General features: G+C 41.3%; 1 protein-coding gene across 8 annotated transcripts in view; it reads right to left on the reverse strand.

Annotated features, from left to right (window-relative positions):
• ZNF143 (zinc finger protein 143) overlaps window positions 1-17,707 on the reverse strand; it is a 67,185-nt gene extending 49,478 nt beyond the window's left edge. For 3 of the 8 annotated variants that reach the window (XM_086340106.1, XM_086340105.1, XM_086340107.1), the window contains exon 1: window positions 17,601-17,665. In XM_086340106.1, coding sequence (XP_086196232.1) covers window positions 17,601-17,642 — 42 coding nt within the window. In that variant the 5' untranslated portion in view covers window positions 17,643-17,665. Of the gene's footprint in view, window positions 1-1,423; window positions 1,532-17,596 lie in introns of all 8 variants that reach the window. The other 5 variants (XM_086340110.1, XM_086340108.1, XM_086340111.1 and 2 more) reach the window with 3 other exon arrangements.
• Between the last annotated feature and the right edge of the window lie 255 nt (window positions 17,708-17,962).

Here is a 17,962-nt window from a genome sequence, read left to right on the forward strand (position 1 = left end):
AATGATGATACACTCTATCCTTCTCCCTTCCTTTATACTTCCGCACAGTACTAATAAATGGACACTACATGATTTACTTATTTTGTTTCTTATCTATTTCTCCCTCTACTAGAATGGACAGGGACTGTTATCTGCTCTCTGCTAACTAAAGTGCCTACAAAGTCCCTGGCACATAGCACACAATAGGTGCTGAATAAATGGATGCACGAATGGCCCTTTAACCAATCTTCACCGTAACCCTGTCTCCCTTTTCCCACCTCCAGGTCTCATAACTTCTGTGGGCCTTGAGTTGTCTCTAACAGAAGTTGGGATAATTTAGCTGCCTTAAGCCAGGGAACTGGACCAGAGCATCTCACGAGGACCTTTTCAGGTCTAAAGATCTAATTTCAGCTGTCAATATTTAAAAGGGAAATATACAAACATTAGTAATATTTTACAATTATATTTATGTTTAGGACTAGAAGATTTTCATTTTATAAACACTATAAACTGCACCTTCTTTGGATTAAAGCCAAAGACTATGGTTTAGACTCACAAAAAGCCAGTCAAGGGCTGACTTCTCAGGGATTCCTGAAGTATTTATAATCTATATCTGTTTATAAAGCAAATGGAAACTTCAATTATTTCCTTGCTACTTCTAAGGACTAACAGAGAAGCCTCAAAGTAATAATGGTACTCTGCTCCCTGAGTTTAAGACTGGGACAGGCTCATTTTCAGAACAAGTACAGTCACTATATAACAGAAATAAGACAAGGAAATGGAAGGGAAAGCACCTATAAAAATGTAGTAAGTACTGCATGATTTTTACAGTATACATCTAGAAAGTGAATTTTGAAAAAGGCAGATTACAAGTTAATTCGGGTCATAATATCAAAAAATGTCCGTTTGACCATAACTCAAGCATTTGTCCTTTTCAATTATTTATAAATCTCCAAATTACTACATCAACAGGTAACTGATAAAGTTCTTTCTTGTCTGAAAACTGGTCAAGTGTTACATTTCTTTAGGAAGGCTTCAGCACCTATAGTTTCTATCCTAATTGAAAAAAATCTACATTAACTCAAAGATGAAGAGTCAGCTGATTCCTGGACACAAATTGCTGGCAAATACACTTGGTGGTAAGGGATTCAGAAGAGATCAAATGTGCACTACAACTGCCAGAGATAATAAGTGATGTCAGGTCACAGCCCATCTTATTCTCAAAAAGACTCCGTGATACAACTACTGCCCTTTGTTAGAAAATGATCAAGTGGGGGAAAATATGATAGTGAATAAATGAAATAAGCTAGAGTTAAAAACTCTATAGTTACTCACACCATATTCACATTCATGTCATGATTGTGCATCAACATTTTCAGATAGTGTGTAAATAAGCATGTGAGAAGGGCTTCCCAGGTGGCTCGGTGGTAAAGAATCCACTTACCAATGCAGGAGACACAGGCTTGATCCCTAGGTTGGGAAGATTCCCTGGGGAATAAAATGGCAACCCACTTCAGTATTCTTGCCCAGGAAATCCCGTGGACAGAGGAGCCTGGCAGGGTTGCAAAGAATTGGGCACAACTGAGCACGCACACACAAGCATGTGAGATACACACGATATCTTCAGAAAGAGCCACCTTGTGAAAAGCAGGCAATTTACTGTGCTTTAATAATGAAACATGGACCGAAATCAGACACAGGGAGGCTGTGATGGGGCACAACAGGAATCTCAAAGGAAGACATACGTAAAGTAATAGGTTCCTGCCTTTCTGGAAGATGATGATCAATATTACCATAAGAAAAGAAAATAAAATACATTTACGAAGTGCAGCAAATGTTATATCCAGAATAAAGAATTTCTACAACTCAACATCAAAAAACAATAACCCAAATAAATATTGGACAAAGGACTTAATAGAAATTTCTTCAAAGAAGATAAATGGCCAACAAAGATGAAAATATGCTCAATATCACTAATCATCGAGGAAAGGCAAATCAAAACCACGATTAGATATCACCTCACAACTGTGAGAATGTCTACTACCAAAACACAAGGTAAGTGTTGGCAAGGACATGAAGAAATTAGAACCATTATGCACTGTTGGTATGGAGAAGGCAATAGCACCCCACTCTAGTACTTCTGCCTGGAAAATCCCATGGATGGAGGAGCCTGGTGGGCTACAGTCCATGGGGTCACAGAGTCGGACACGACTGAGTGACTTAGCAGCAGCAGCAGCAGCAGCAGCAGCACTTTGGTGGGAATGTAGAACGGTGCACGGACGAATGCTCAGTCATGCACTTATCATAACACTTATCACAGTGTACTTTAATTACCTGTTTTTCTCCAGAGTAGAAGCAGTGTATATATAGTATGTGCACAGGTGCTCAGTCTCTTCAGTTGTGTCCGACTCTTTGTGACCCTATAGACTGTAGCCTGCCAGGCTCCTTTGTCCATGGGATTCTCCAGGCAAGAATACTGGGGTAGACTGCCATTTCCTACTCCAGGGGATCTTCCCGACCCAGGAATCAAACCCAAGTTTCTGGCATCTCCTGCAATGGCAGGCAGATTCTTTACTACTAGCAGCTGCTATTGAAAACAGTATAGAAGAAATTCCCTAGCAGTCCAGTGGTTGGGACACTTTGCTTTCACTGCCAAAGGCACAGGTTCAATCCCTGGTCAGGCAACTGAGACTGCCACTCCACAAAAAAATAATAATAATAATGAAATAAGATAAAAACAACAACAACAAACAAAAAAGACTGTTACTCCACAAGCTGAGTGGCACGGCCAAACAAATTAAAACAAAATAAAAACAGTATGGAGATTCCTCAAAAAATTACAAATAGAATTTTACCATATGATCAAGCAATCCCACTTCTGGGCATATATCCAAAGGGATTAAAAACAGACTCTCAGGAACTTCTCTGGTGGTGCAGTTGTTAAGAATCTGTCTGCCAGTGCATGGGACAAGGGTTTGATCTCTGGTCTGGGAAGATCCCACATGTGGTAGAGCAACTAAGCCTGGGCACCACAACTACTGAGCCTGTGCTCTAGAGCCCAGGAGCCACAACTACTGAGCCACGTACCACAGCTGCTGAAGCCCAAGCACCCTAGAGCCCACGCTCCACAGCAAGAGAAGCCACCGCAACGAGAAGCCACACAATGCAACTCGAGAGCAGCCCCACTCACTGCAACTAGAGAAAAGCCCTCATAACAATGAAGACCCAGAACAACCAAAAATAAAAAAATAAAGAGAATCATGCTTCCCACATTAAAGAAAATGAGTAATTAAATACTAGCTGACTTCATCCCCTAAAAAAAAAAAGAATCAGAGTTTCCTCAGTGGTCTCAGTCTACATCAGACCAATATTTTAAAATTTGAAGCCCTTAGATATCTCAAATTTGGTGTAAATTGTGAGATACAATTATTATCATGAATTATTATGAAAATATAAATCTAATGGTTCAGGTGTAAGAGTAAGGACTTCAACTACAAGTAATCTTTATCGTAGTAAGAAATGATACAAAAAGAAATCTAGATTAACAAATCCTAAAGACTTTTTGCATGAAGCTACAGAAACCAGACTCATTTGAAAAGACCCTGATGCTGGGAAAGATTGAAGGCAGGAGGAGAAGGGGATGACAGAGGATAAGATGGTTGGATGGCATCACCAACTCAATGGACATGAGTTTGAGTAAACTCTGGGAGTTGGCAATGGACCAGGGAGGCCTGGTGTGCTGCAGTCCATGGGTTCACTAAGAGTCAGACACGACTGAGCGACTGATCTAACTAACAAAAACCAGACCTTCAGAAATTGTCAAACTCCAGTTCTAACCTCAGGCTGGTTCCACCTACACACTTACCAGAGAAGTCCCGCCTTTCTATTACCTGGTCTCAATTACAAATTTTCCTTATGAACTCACTAATATACAAAGTGCTTCTTCATTTAAGCATGGTCATTTGTGCTGCATTTTATGACATCTCCTACCCTGGAATGAGGAATCTCTTAGTATAGCAACATAAAAATAGTAGGCTATTCTGTAACTTTGTAGTTTGCCGATTCAGTTACACTGCTTTGATTAACCTTTGTGAAAAACTGTCTTTAAATCTCTTCAGTTTTATTTAAATATTAATATACCCAGGGAGTAAGCATGTTCCGTGGATGCAATGTAATTCAGTTAAGCACAGAGTAGTTAGAACGTGCTAATAAATGAGGTAGTTTTCATAGGCTGTACAGAATGCTAAAGGGTAAAATGGAGGGACAGAGCTTATACTACCAATTTTAAAGAAGTAGGATATCCTAGTGGGTGGGTAAAATGTTGAAATGGAAGGCTTTACGAAGTTCCAAGAACATTCAGAAATGAAAGATTTACAACAGACTGGCAGGAAGCTGAGATGAGGCCTGGAGAAGTAAAACTAAAATATGTGTGAGAAAAAGCTGTGAGAACAGAGACAAGAATTTAGAAATGGACATCTAGGTCTAGTCATCAGAAACGTCAATGTTGGCGATGGTCTGCTCTTAACTGAACCACTGATATGAAAAAGAACCTAAAAAAAAATCTCTCTCAAACCTCAACAATGCGGTACTAACAGCAGAGCTTGATAAGGGCATTCCTGCATAGTTCAGTTTACTAAGCATGCCCTGGCCTGCCTGCACAGAGTCTAGGGAGTTTGAGGAAGTGTAAGTAGCAGGAGAGAGGTTCTGATATATTCAAACTCCACTTCTGACTGTGATCATGCATTGTATTTTATTTCCCTCAAGATAAACACTGCTGCTAAGTCGCTTCAGTCGTGTCCGACTCTGTGCGACCCCATAGACGTCAGCCCATCAAGCTCCTCCATCCCTGGGATTCTCCAGGCAAGAACACTGGAGTGGGTTGCCATCTCCCTTTCCAATGCATGAGAGTGAAAAGTGAAAGTGAAGTCGCTCAGTCGTGTCTGACCCTTTGCGACCCCATGGACTGCAGCCTACCAGGCTCCTCCGTCCATGGGATTTTCTAGGCAAGAGTACTGGAGTGGGGTGCCACCACCCTCTCCGAAACAGTTTATGTTAATATTTTATTATCCAAATTGCTCATCTTGTCATAAGTAAGGGAAGCAAAACATTGTGAGACAATTATGAAAATTACAGAGCATTCCTGACATACAACTGCAACAAAATAGATCCTTTGTACAAAAAGTACACGGACTGACACTAAACATAAATAGTAAACACACCTCTAGTCAGAAATAACTTTGCATAGGTCTCATATTTACAAGGCATTTTTCAGATCTAAAAACTTATTTGATGGAATAGTCCTGAAGCGACATAAAAGTTCTTGGGCTCTTCCAGCCTCTTCTGAATCCCCAAACCTGTCCCAAAAACTTACATTTCTTTGTTTCCTCGTGGCAACTATTTAAATATTTTCCATTTGTCTCAACTTCACCCCCTCTTCTGCTATCCCCCCACTCTGTCTCCTTCAGGACTTCAATTAATCAGCTCTCACAGAAAATAAGTCATCAAAGGAATTATCTGCCAATAACCCTCACTTCATTGCATTTCTGCATGTTTCTTCCTTCTCTCCTACCATACTACTTTCCTATAAGGTAAGGCCAATTCTTCAACCTGTACTCTGCATTTCATTTGTCTTTCCTCCACAGGGATTTCATGGACCTCTTCTGTAAACAATTTCCCTCTCTCCCCGTTTCTTCCCATCAATAACTTAAAAACACAACAAAAAAACAAAACAAAACAAAAAACTCACCTCTGACTCAGCTACTTGTTCTCTCTTTCCTATCACAGCTAGATTTCCTTAACAGTTGTTACTAACAATGCTTCCTGATTTCCCACTGCCATCCATCTGATTTCTGTCCCTAAGAATGGAAACTCTCTGGTTGCTCACTGATCTCCATTTTAACATGAAGTTCAATGGCCATTTCTAGGCATGAATGAGAAATGAAAATATTCATCCACAAAGAGACTTATACAAGAATGTCCATAGCAGCTTCATTCATAATAGTTCCAAGCTGGAATGAACTCAAATAAAAGAAACGATTAAAAAAAAAAGTTGTGGGGAAAAAAAAAAGTTGTGATAAATTCATACAATAGATTATTACCTAGCAATAAAGAGAAACAAACTATCAGTTCAGTTCAGTCCCTCAGTCAAGTCTGACTCTTTGCGACCCCATGAATCGCAGCACACCAGGCCTCCCTGTCCATCACCAACTCCTGGAGTTCACTCAGACTCACGTCCATCAAGTCAGTGATGCCATCCAGCCATCCCATCTTCTGTCGTCCCCTTCTCCTCCTGCCCCCCAATCCCTCCCAGCATCAGAGTCTTTTCCAATGAGTCAACTCTTCCCATGGGGTGGCCAAAGTATTGGAGTTTCAGCTTCAGCATCAGTCCTTCCAATGTACACCCAGGATTGATCTCCTTTAGGATGGACTGGTTGGATCTCCTTGCAGTCCAAGGGACTCTCAAGAGTCTTCTCCAACACCACAGTTCAAAAGCATCAATTCTTCGGTGCTCAGCTTTCTTCACAGTCCAACTCTCACATCCATACATGACCACTGGAAAAACCATAGCCTTGACTAGACTGACCTTTGTTGGCAAAGTAATGTCTCTGCTTTTGAATATGCTATCTAGGTTGATCATAACTTTCCTTCCAAGGAGTAAGTGTCTTTTAATTTCATGGCTGCAATCACCATCTGCAGTGACCTTGGAGTCCCCAAAAATAAAGTCTGACACTGTTTCCACTGTTTCCCCATCTATTTCCCATGAAGTGATGGGACCAGATGCCATGATCTTAAGTTTTCTGAATGTTGAGCTTTAAGCCAACTCTTTCACTCTCCTCTTTTACTTTCATCAAGAGGCTTTTTAGCTCCTCTTCACTTTCTGCCATGACGGTGGTGTCATCTGCATATCTGAGGTTGTTAATATTTCTCCCGGCAGTCTTGATTCCAGTTTGTGTTTCTTCCAGCCCAGCGTTTCTCATGATGTACTCTGCATAGAAATTAAATAAGCAGGGTGACAATATACAGCCTTGACATACTCCTTTTCCTATTTGGAACCAGTCTGTTGTTCCATGTCCAGTTCTAACTGTTGCTTCCTGACCTGCATATAGGTTTCTCAAGAGGCAAGTCAGGTGATCTGGTATTCCCATCTCTTTCAGAATTTTCCACAGTTTATTGTGATCCACACAGTCAAAGGCTTAGGCATAGTCAATAAAGCAGAAATAGATGTTTTTCTGGAACTCTCTTGCTTTTTTGATGATCCAGGGGATGTTGGCAATTTGATCTCCGGTTCCTCTGCCTTTTCTAAAACCAGCTTGAACATCTGGAAGTTCACAGTTCACGTATTGCTGAAGCCTGGCTTGGAGAATTTTGAGCATTGCTTTACTATTGTGAGATGAGTGCAACTGTGCGGTAGTTTGAGCATTCTTTGGTATCACAAACTATATACACATAAATAACAGTGTATAACAGTAACAGTGATGAATCTCAAAATTATTATGCTGAGAGAAGTAAGATAGACACAGAGCAGTACATATTGTATTATTCCATTAATATAACTTCCAAGAACACCAAAATTAATCTACAATGTTAGAATAAAATGTGATTGCAAGGTTAGGGGACTGATTGGAAAGGGGAACAAGGGAATTTTCTGTGGTGATGGATATGTTCTATTATCTTCTTTTGAGTAATGATCATCTGGATGTATACAACTGCCAAAACTCATCAAATTGAACATAGATGATTATACCCCAAATTTTCAAAAAGTTTTTTTAAATGACCAGACATTATAATATTGATATTTAAACATTAAAAAACAGTGTGATGGATACTTTTCTGTCTTTGATACCACTGACCTTTATCTCTTTCTTAGAATATTCCCTTGCCTTGGCATCTACGACATCTACATGCTCTTGGTTTCCTCCAACTTCCTAGCCAATCCTTTTCCATTTCTCCGATGTATTCCTAAATGTTGAGAACCTGCAAGTTTGCATCCTCATTTGTTTTTTCATTTTATGCACTTTTCCTTTTGGAATATCATATCCATTCCCATGGTTTCAAAGATCTCTAGAATGTACAAGCTTTCTAAAACTATCAAGTCTTTCCCCTTAATGGCTCCTGATTTATTTATCTAGCTGCTTATTGGCCTTGATAACATTCATGGTCCACAGCCACCTCCATCTCAAAACAGTTTGCCATAAAATTCTACTTTTGTATTTTCTACCTCAATGATAAATGCAATCACTACCCAGTAGTCCAATCCCCCTTAATCTCCAATCACGAAAAATGATCACTTTACCTCCTAAATATCTGTCAAATGCATTCACTTCTATTATTAGATGGTCTTAATTCAGGACACCATCACCACTTGGGTTATTACATCAGCCTCCTGAAATCCACTTTTACCCTCCTCCAACCTGATCTCCACAGCACAGTCCAAGTGCTTTCAAATCCAATCAGAGCATTTCTCTGTCATAAAAACCTTCAAAACTTTCCCACTTACCCATAAAGTCCAAATACCATGCATGATTGGGGTTCTACTAACTTCTCTCATACAATCATCCTGGTTTGCCCAACACTGACAAACTTCCCAGGTCATGGAACTTTCATTTCTGTTTTATTTCTCTGGGGGGAATTTGTTTTAAAATTGGGATAGTTTCCAGTTCAAGACAGTGGAGTAGAAGGTGTGTGCTCATCTCTCCTGTGAGAGCACCAAAACTGCAACCAGCTGTTGAACAACCATCAACAGGAGGACGCTGGAACCCAACAAAAAGATACTCCACATCCAAAGACAAAGAAGCCACAGTGATATGGTAGGAGGGGCACAATCACGATAAAATCAAATCCCATACCCACCAGGTGGTGATCCACAGACTGGAGACCAGTAATACCAAAGAAGTTCTCGCACTGTTGTGAAGGTTCTGAACCCCACATCAGGTTTCCCAGCCTGGGGATCCAACAAAGGGACTGGAAATCTCCATGGAATCTGGCCTTGAGGGCCAGCAGGATTTGATTATAGGCCTTCCAGAGGACTGAGAGAAACAGAGACTCCAAGCTTGGAAGGCACAAACAAAATCTTGTGTGCACCAAGACCCAGAGGAGAGGAGCAGTGGCCACACAGGAGACTGAACCAAAACCACCTGCTAGTGTTGGAGGGTCTCCTGTAGAAGCATGGATCGGCAGGGGCTCGCCACAGGGACGGGGGCACTGGAAGGTCCCCCTTGGCATAAAGCCTCTTGGAGTTCACCATTAAGTCTACCATAGAGCCCACAAACCCCAGGGCTGGATCGCCTCAAGCCAAACAACTACCAGGGATAGAGTGCAACTCCACCCATCAGCTTTGAGTAAAGCTTTTCTGAGCAAGGCCCTGTCCACCAGAGCAAGACCCAGTTTTTCCCATTCATCAAGAAGCTGACATAAACCTCTTAGCCTCATCCATCAGAGGGCAGACAGAAGAAGCAAGAAGAAGCACAGTCTCACAGCAGCTATAACAAAACCTATTATTACAGAAAGTTAATCACGATGCAAAAGCAGCAAGTTATATCCCAGATGAAGGGACAAGAAAAAAATCCCAGAAGAATAACTAAATGAGGTGGAGACAGGCACCTTCCAGACAAAGAATTCAGACTAATGATAGTGAAGATGATCCAGGATATTGGGAAAAGAATGGAGGCAAAGATTGAGAAGATGCAAGAAATGTTTACCAAAGATCTAGAAGAACTAAAGAATAAACAGAGATGAATAATACACTGCTGCTGCTGCTGCTAAGTCACCTCAGTCGTGTCTAACTCTGTGCGACCCCATGGACAGCAGCCCAGCAGGCTCCCTCGTCTCTGGGATTCTCCAGGCAAGAACACTGGAGTGGGTTGCCATTTCCTTCTCCAATGCATGAAAGTGAAAAGTGAAAGTGAAGTCGCTCAGTCGTGTCCCACTATTAGCAACCCCATGGACTGCAGCCTACCAGGCTCCTCCATCCATGGGATTTTCCAGGCAAGGGTACTGGAGTGGGGTGCCATTGCCTTCTCCCGAATAATACACTAGAAGGAATCAATAGCAGAATAACTGAGGCAGAAGAATGGGTAAGTGAACTGGAGGACAGAACCGTGGAAATCACTGCCACAGAACAGAATATAGAAAAAAGAATGAAAAGAAATGAAGACAGCTTAAGAGACTTCTGGTACAACATTAAACACACCAACATTTGCATTACAGGGATCCCAAAAGACGACTTCCCTGGTGGCTCAGACAGTAAAGCGTCTGCCTACAATGCAGGAGACCAGGGTTCAATCCCTGGGTTGGGAAGATCTCCTGGAGAAGGGAATGGCAACCCACTCCAGTACTCTTGCCTGGAAAATCCCATGGATGGAGGAGCCTGGTAGGCTGCAGTCCATAGGGTCGCTAAGAGTCGGAAACGACTGGGCAACTTCACTTTCACTTTTCACTTTCATTCATTGGAAAAGGACATGGCAACCCACTTCAGTGTTCTTGCCTGGAGAATCCCAGGGACGGGGGAGCCTGGTGGGCTGCCGTCTATGGGGTCGCACAGAGTCAGACACAACTGAAGCAACTTAGCAGCAGCAGCAGCAGCAGCAGCTGAAAACTTTCCGAACATGGGAAAGGAAATAGTCAACCAAGTCCAGAAGCACAGAGTATCCCAGGAAGGATAAACCCAAGGAGGAACACACAGAGACACACAGTAATCAAACTGACAAAAATTAACGACAGAGATAAAATATTAAAAACAACAAAGGAAAAACAACAAATAACATACAAGGGAATTCCCATCAGGCTATCAGCTGATTTCTCAACAGAACTCTACTAGCCAGAAGGGAATGGCATGATATATTTAAAGTGATGAAAGGGAAGAACCTACAACCAAGAATACTCTACCCAGAAAGACTCTCCTTCACATTTGATAGAGAAATCAAAAGTTTCCAGACAAGCAAAAGTTAAGAGAATTCAGCAGTACCAAACCAGCTATCCAAAAAATGCTAAAGGAACTTCTCTAGGCAGGAAACAAAAATGAAGGAAAAGACCTACAGAAAATAAACCCCAAATAATTAAGAAAACAGTTAACAGGATCATAATATAACCTTAAATATAAATAGATTAAATGCACCAGCCAAAAGACATAGACTAGCTGGGTGGATGAAAACATGTGCATATATGTACTTCTACTTACCATATCACCAAAACTAGGATCTAACAGAAAAATCTGTAATCACTTTTTAAAATCCAGCTACATATCAGAATTATCTTGAAATTTCTTGAAAAATACAAATGCTCAGGTATTGCTTTTACCTCCATAGCGCCATGTTTCTAATGAGCAGTCATATTTAAAAACTGGACTACATGATGGACTTTTACTTTTATCTAGTTTGTTTCACTTTTTATATTTCATCTTCAGTGTTTCCATTTCATTTAGTTTATGTTCTCCATCTCTTTTTTTGATGTTCTTTCTCAAGTCTTTATCAAGTATAGTAGAAAAGCTTTTGTATACATATATATATATGTATACTTTATATTTTTTAAAATATACGCATTTTTGCCTAACTAAAAAAATTATGACATTTTTATTCCATTTGTTTGACTTATGAATACAATACTAGATTTCTAATTAAAAAATAGATACGCAACAAAGGTTTACTGCATAGCATAGGGACCCATAGTCAATATCATGTAATGCCCTATGGTGGAAAATAATTTCAAAAATAATATATGTATATTTGTATAACTGAATCACCTTGCTGTGCACCTGAAACACTGTAAGTCAACTACACTTCAATTAAAAAATATATATATATGTATATAAAAGAATAAATAATTAAAAGGGAAAACAAATTGGAATAGTTTTGGGCAAGGGCTTCTCTGGTAACTCAAGACAGTAAAGAATCTGCCTGCAATGCAGGAGACCCAGGTTCCATCCTTGGGTTGGGAAGATCCCCTGGAGAAGGGAATGGCTACTCACTCCAGTATTCTTGCCTGGAGACTTTCAGGGACAGAGGAGCCTTCGGGCTACAGTCCATGGGGTCACAAGAATCAGACACAACTGAGTGACTAACACTTTCAAAGGCAAAACAACTTGGAAACTATTTTAGACATAATAAAAGACTGAGCATTGAATAAATGTGTAAACGCTAGTGGAAGCCAGAGCTCTCGTTAAGGAAGAAGGGAAATGCAAATACGGAATAAGGGAAGAAAAGAAAGAGCTCTGTGGAATGAGCTGGAATTGGAGGTACTGGTGTGAACTCAATCTCTTAAATGTGCTTATGTGTGTATACACAGGCATATCCTACTTTGTTCTCATTTTGCTCCTTTCTAAGGTAACTATTTTTCTCCATGGTTCTAAACACAGAAAAACTACCCACAAACTGGCATGACTGAACAACTAACACTTTCAGCACATCAAGACAAGTTGGTCACTCTATCCTCCAGTCTTATTCTAGCACAATCTCACATTCTACATTCCAGCAACACTGATTAAAATTCTAGTAGTTAACGATACTAGAATCATTTAATCAGAGAAGGCAATGGCACCCCACTCCAGTACTCTTGCCTGGAAAATACCATGGACGGGGGAGCCTGGTAGGCTGCAGTCCATGGGGTCGCTAAGAGTCGGAAACGACTGAGCGACTTCACTTTCACTTTTCACTTTCATGCCTTGGAGAAGGAAATTGCAACCCACTCCAGTGTTCTTGCCTGGAGAATCCCAGAGACAGGGGAGCCTGGTGGGCTGCCGTCTATGGGGTCGCACAGAGTCGGACATGACTGAAGCGACTTAGCAGCAGCAGCAGTATCATTTAATAATATTAAGATGTAAATAATTAAAAAATTTAATAATGACAACTTATCCTTCCAAAATACTATGTGCCAGGCATTACTACTAATTCATTTAATCCTTCTAGTAATCCTATGAATTAAGTATCATTTAATCACAGTTTTACAAATGAAGAAAGTGAAACTCAGGTTAAATGATGTCCTTAACTTCACAACAAAAATGGTAAAATCACCTTCTAACCATTTGACTCTCTACATGAGCCACTCCGGCCCAAGATGTCTCTTGCATCTGGGCTCTGAACACTGCCATTCATTCTCTCAAGGATACTCTTCCTTCTCTCTTTGCTGCTGCTAAATCGCTTCAGTCGTGTCCAACTCCGTGCAACCCCATACACAGAAACCCGCCAGGCTTCCCTGTCCCTGGGATTCTCCAGGCAAGAACACTGGAGTGGACTGCCATTTCCTTCTCCAATGCATAAAAGTGAAAAGTGAAAGGGAAGTCGCTCAGTCGTTTCCGACTCATAGCAACACCATGGACTGCAGCCTACCAGGCTCCTCCGTCCATGGGATTTTCCAGGCAAGAGTACTGGAGTGGGTTGCCATTGCCTTCTCTGCCTTCTCTCTTTACTTGGCTAAATTCTTCAGATTCCACTGGAAAGTTTTATCTCAACTCCCCAAACTGGGTCTGAATGCTTCACCTGTATTTCCCAAGACACTGTGTCTATACCCTTACCATAACACTTACCACAGTATACTTGACCTGTTTTTCTCCAGAGTAGAAGCAGTGTATTTAGAGCATGTGCACGCGTGCTCAATAGCTTCAGTCACATTTGACTCTTTGTGACCCTATGGACTGCAGCCTGCCAGGCTTCTCTATGGGATTCTCCAGGCAAGAATACTGGAGTGGACTGCCATCTATGCTCTCCTCCAGGGGATCTTCCTGACCCACAGACCGTACCTGGGTTTTCTGCACTGCAGGCGGATACTTTACCACTGAGCCACCAGAGAAGCCCATATTTATAGCAACCACTTACTAAAACATACAATAGTATCTAAGGAGAATTCACCTATTGATAGACTAGAAAGTATGCATTATACCCAGGAAGGAATACTTACAAGACATGATATATAGGATTATACTTAAGAATAAGGACTCCTGAGCCAGACTGCTTCACACTCTCATTGACCACATATTATCTATGTGACCTTGGGCAAGTTACTTAAGCACACTGTGCCACAGTTCTCTATCTGTAAAAGGCAGGTACTTCACAGAGGTACTGCAAATAAAAATTGCTTTTAACAGCATGTGGCATTACATGTATGTTTGCTATTAATGAGCTTCCCTGGTGGCTCAGAGAGTAAAGAATCCACTTGCAACGTGGGAGACCTGGGTTTGATCCCTGGGCATGGCAAAGTACCCCAGTATTCTTGCTTGGAGAATCCCCATTGACAGAGGAGCCTGGCGGGTTACAGTCCATGAGGGTCCCAAAGAGTTGGACATGACTGAGTGACTAAGCTGCTTATCAGTAGTTTAAAGCTAAACGAGAAGCTGAATGTCTGTCTTATTCACTATTTTCACCTACTACATGCAGGATCTTAGTTCCCTGACCAGGGACTGAACTCAGGCTCCCAGGCAGTGAAAGAACTGAGTCCTAACTACTGGACTGCTAGGGAATTTCCGTCAAGTGGTATTGCCAGAGGAGGAAAAAACAAGAAAAAGTTTCAGAGATGTGTTATTCAAGAGAAACTTTCCTCTTGTTCATAATTTTACTTTTTGAAAATACCTTTACTAAGATACAATTCGCACACCATAAAATTTATCCATTTAAGGTGTACAAGTCAATGACCTTAAGTATAGAGTGTACAAATATTATCACAACCTGAATTCAGAATATTTTTATCACCAGCAAAAGAAAAGCCTATCTCCCCCTTCCCAAACCCATAGGTAACCACCAATCTACTTTCTATTTCTACAGATTTGCTTATTCTGGACACTTCACATAAATGGAATCATAGCAGATGGTCTTTCGTGACTGTCTTCTTTCACTTAAATAATGTTTTCAAGGTTCCTCCATTAAAAAAATTTTTTAAAGCTAAAAATAAAAAATTTCAATCTATAAAAATGCTGAATCACTGTTATATGCCCTAAACAAATAAAATGTAAATCAACTATACTTCAATTTAAAAAGAGAAAAAAATTTCCTTATCCTTATGAAAGTTTTTTCCCTCAAAAAGAAGACAAAAAATAATTTCTAAGGGTGATTTAAAATAATTGACTTTAAAAAATATATATTTACTTATTTATTTTGGCAGAGCTGCCACATGTGGAATCTTAGTTCCCCGAACCAAGAATTGAACTCAGGCCCCCTGGCGTACCAAGTCCTAATCACTGGACCACCGGGGAATTTCCATAAAGTGGTATTTTAAGTACAAAAAAATGTAGTTTGGAGTTAAAAGGCCTGTGTCTACACATTAATGGATAAGTTATTTCCACAGAGTACAGAGTTCCCATGGTGGCACAGTTTTAAAATAGGATTAAATTTATTGGAAATTAGACTTTTTATTTCTCTGAGAGGGAGGGAGATTTTCAGTATAGATCCATCTTAAAAACAAAATCATTTTGATAGTACAATACACTGTCTTACAAAAGCTATCCTTAAAATGCAAATTAAGCATAGAAATCAGCAATGAAACAACTCAACTCTTTAAACAATCACTATGTCCTGAAATAAAGCCAAGTGCAAAAAGACTAAGAACTGGGTAAAATCTCAAATTAAAAATAAAAACAAGGGCTGCCCTAGTGGTAGAGAGGCTGACTCTGAGTTCCCAACGCAGGGACCCTGGGTTTGATTCCTGATGGGGAAACTAGATCCCACATGCTGAAACGAAGGCCCAGGGCAGCCAAATAAATAACACGTATATAAAAACAAGAACTATATAAGAACTTCAAAATTAAGTAATGATAAGAACATCAGGACTCAGAAAGTTCTCATGTGTAATCATAAACTGTACCTACATTATAAATATTTAATAACAACTAAACTAACAGTAGAGGGGACTTCCTGGTGGTCCACTGGCTAAGACTCCACACCCACAATGATGGGGGCCCTAGTTAGATCCCTGGTCAGAGAAATCAATTCCACACATTCATGATGTAACTAAAAGATTCCACATGCCACAACTAAGACCCAGAGGAGCCAAATGAATAGATAAATAATAAATATATGTGATTGTTTATAGCAGCATTATGCATAATAGCCAAGATAGAAGCAACCTGAAAGTCCACATGAACAGATGAACGGATAAATAAAAGGTATTATGTGCATGCAATGAAATATTTGGCAATAAAAAGAAATGAAGTACTCATACATGCTCTAACATGAATGAATCTTGCAAACATGCTAAGTCAAAGAAGCCAGTCACTATAGCCCACATACTGTGTGATTCCATTTTTATGAAACACTGGGAACAGACAAACTTGTAGATTAGTGGTTGGTGAAGGAGCTGTGTTATGGGGAAATCGGGAGAAACTTAGTGGGTACCGAGTTTCTTGGGGGGTGATGAACCTGTTTTAAAATTTTAGTAATGGTTGCACAACTCCGTGAAAACCTTAAACCTACCTAATTACATTCTTTAACGGGGTGAATTGTAAAGGTCTGTATATTCTATCAATAAAGTTGTTACTTTTAAAAACTAAAAGGTGGCTATGGAAAAAATAGGCAAAGTATTTGTACATTAAATAATTTCCAAAGTAATCAAAATACACTTGGGTAAAATTCGTTACTATCTTACCGAAACTTTTGGATGATTTCATTACCTAAGTCTCTTACTAAACACGTAATAACGAACTGGAACTATGCCATCAGCAAGGGAAAATATTAAATATTGCACAGATTTTTGTTAACTACAGCAAAACTACTGGACGCTTACAGCTTCTAGTAAGATTCAGGACAAAGGCGACAACCTCGAAATTACAGTTTTTCACATGTCCACTAGATTATACCAGCTGACTACAGACACACTTCCAAAAGCTTAAACTGATCTTAAACTTATCATCAGTTTGGCAATCATTTTATCACTTTTTACTTAACTTCTTTAATGAGTAAACAATGTTACAAAGAGCAAAAGGGGAGAGAATATTGATGGACGTTCCACAATAAATGTTACAAAGCAACGAAGGATTCGTTCACTTTTCACCAAAATCGAGAAAACAGAATGATAAAATCAGTAATTTCCAATATTCGATATTAGGCTCAACGACCCCAATTTTTTTTTTTTTCCCCAAGTTAGGGAAACAAGAAATGTGTGCATGGTCGGAGCGGGAGGAAATACTGGGGGCGATCTGCAGGCGGGAACCCAATCGGGCCCTCGGCCAGTTCTGCCGCCGGCGCCCCAGCCGGGGCCTGGTGCAGACCAGGGCCCAGCGTCTCAGCCAGAGGAGCTTCGCCGCGGCGGCGCCTGGGGACTCGCTCCGCGCGGAGGTCAAGCCGAGAAGCGCCGCCAGGCTCCCGAGGGCTCCACCCTCCCCTCTTTCACTCCCTCCCCTCGGCGGTCCCCTGAGGGGAACAGGCGGGGCGCTACCCGACGAGCCTGGGGGGAGGGGGGGGGTGGTTTACGTCCTCAGAGAGAAAAGCTCCGCCGCCCCAGAGTGGCGGCCGCGGGTTATTAATAAACTCCGCTTCTGCCCAGACGCAACTACCGCGGCCGGCCGTAGGATCGGCAAGGCCTGAGATGGAGGCTGAGCAGCCGGAGCCAGAGCCCGGGCCCAAGCGGGCCCGCGCCGCCGCGCTGAGGGCGGCGGCCGGGCGGAGAATAATGCACACTGGGTAAAAACACATTTATATACGAACCTCCGAGAAAATTTTCCAACAATTCCTTCGTCCGACCACCATGCACCAGGACAGGAAACAGCCGCCCGGCCCCCAGGCCCCGCAACCCGCATAGTAGCTCTGAGGCCCGCCCCCAGCCTCCATTGGGCTGTCATTACGTCACTCACTAGACGCTTCCTGCCTGCCATTGGCTCAAATTAAGGCGACGCGAAAGAAGACGGCCTTATCCACGCCCCCTTACCTGACGTCAGCCTCGCCTGGCCTTACAGCCAGCGACTGAGTGGCTTACCCAAAGTGCGGAACCAAAGTTCCTGCTTCTGACTGGTTGACAGAACCGCTCATCCCAGCGCGACAACGCCTTTCTGACAAGTGAATTATGCCTA

The sequence above is a fragment of the Bos grunniens genome, chromosome 15 (genome assembly GCF_055505025.1).
Source record: "Bos grunniens cultivar Pamir isolate PY7600 chromosome 15, Bosgru_T2T1.0, whole genome shotgun sequence".
Lineage (NCBI taxonomy): Eukaryota > Metazoa > Chordata > Mammalia > Artiodactyla > Bovidae > Bos > Bos grunniens.